The sequence below is a fragment of the Aplysia californica genome, unplaced genomic scaffold (assembly GCF_000002075.1).
Source record: "Aplysia californica isolate F4 #8 unplaced genomic scaffold, AplCal3.0 scaffold00063, whole genome shotgun sequence".
NCBI classification, from domain to species: domain Eukaryota; kingdom Metazoa; phylum Mollusca; class Gastropoda; order Aplysiida; family Aplysiidae; genus Aplysia; species Aplysia californica.
Genome location: NW_004797333.1, coordinates 334,809 through 336,441, shown reverse-complemented (window position 1 = coordinate 336,441; position 1,633 = coordinate 334,809). Strand labels below are relative to the sequence as shown.

The window sequence follows — 1,633 nt, the reverse complement described above, 5'->3', positions numbered from 1 at the left end:
GGGGGGGGCAGTTGGAAGTTGTGTATTCAGTATGCTTGTTGACATTTGTTTGTCTAACTATTGGTATATTTTTGTGTGTGACCGTTGGTGCACCTGTTTATTTTCGATTTAGCTGTATTTGTTTGTCCTTTCTGTTTTCTGACTGTTACCACATAGTTGGGTTTGTTTTTTTCTTCATTTTTCTCACTACTCCCTGGCTGTTGTTACATGTCGTGTAGGTCCTTGCTTTTTAAAAATCTATTGTTACATTAATTGTTTATTCATGCTACCCTGAACTGTTGCCACAATTCATTTTCCTTGCTACTCAATAACCGTTGCTTCATTTATGTACCTTATTGTTGTTAAATTTGTTTGTCTGACTGATTTTACATTAATTGTTTATTCATGCCACCCCTTGCCCTTGCTAACCTGCGCCTGTGGTGTAGTGGCTATGCGCTTTGCTGGTGCATGCAGGAGACCAAAGTTCAATTCTCGAGTGGGGAAAATTTGAAAGAGTATCTCTGTTTTTCTGCATGGATGTTGTATCCTTTTCAGCCCAGGATGGCTTTGACTGGCAGGGTCGTAAGCTCCCTTTCTAAATGATCTGAATTGTGTCCATGTGGCCGCAAAAAAACTGCACTTGATAATAATTAATAATCGTTACAAACACTTGTTTTTTGTCCATGCTATTCCCTAACCGTTGCTACGTGTGTGTGTGTCCGGCAGGCAGAGGCTGTCCAGCACTCCCGTTTGTGCCCCAGCTGACGATGGTCAAGAAGTTACGGGGTGGCCTGGTCAAGTTCTTCTGTGGGTCTGGACTCAGGCTGGTAGGAGCAGAAGAAATCTACTGTGATGGAACCAACTGGAATCTCCCACCGCCAACGTGTATAGGTTGGTTTTGTTGTTTGTGGTTCCTGTTGATGCTATTGATGCTGGAGATGTTGTTGTGGTTGTTGTTGTTGCTGCTGCTGCTGCTGCTGTTGTGTGTGTCTGGGGGGGGGGGAGCCTATCCTTTCGAATTGAGAAAAGCGTGCTCTTTGCCAGGGTCACCGCTTCTCGTGGGTTAGATGGTGAGGCAGTCCAGCCTCCCTGAATCCTCCATAAAGAGATGCCACCGAGGGATGTTGTTGTTGTTTTTGTTGTTGTTGTTTTTGCTGTTGTTGTTGTTGTTGTTGGTGGTGGTGGTGGTGGTGGTAGTGGTGATGGTGTTGGTGATGGCGTTGGTAGTGATGGTGGTGGTTTTATTGATGGAAGGGAATGTGGTAGCTATGGTGATGGTGGGTATGATTTTTCTCTTTTGATTTTTCTTTTTTTGGGGGGATCAAGTCACCACCGACATGTTTAGGGGTTGTCGTTATTGTTGTTTTTGTCAATGGTGGTGCTGGTTGTGATGATAGTACTGAAGGTAGTAGGGTGGAGGTTGTTGTTGTTGTCAGTGTTGTCGTCGTTGTCGTCATCGGTGTTGTTGTTGTTGTTGTTGTTGTTGTTTTTGTGGACTGACTCGTTGCCACAACGTTTGCCTTTTCTCTTTCCACGTTTCGTTTTGGTTTCGTTGTGTGTGCCTTTTCAAGTCAATCATTTAAATACGCATACACAACCACCCCCACCCAACACACACGCACACACACTCACACACACACACACACACACACAC

General features: G+C 44.5%; 1 protein-coding gene across 1 annotated transcript in view; it reads left to right on the top strand.

The window, feature by feature from the left end:
- Window positions 1–6: 6 nt before the first annotated feature.
- LOC101859915 (cell wall protein DAN4-like) overlaps window positions 7–1,633 on the top strand; it is an 8,605-nt gene continuing 6,978 nt past the window's right edge. Inside the window, exon 1 of the mRNA XM_005093441.2 lies at window positions 7–870. Coding sequence (XP_005093498.2) covers window positions 663–870 — 208 coding nt within the window. The 5' untranslated portion in view covers window positions 7–662. The remainder of the gene's footprint in view (window positions 871–1,633) is intronic.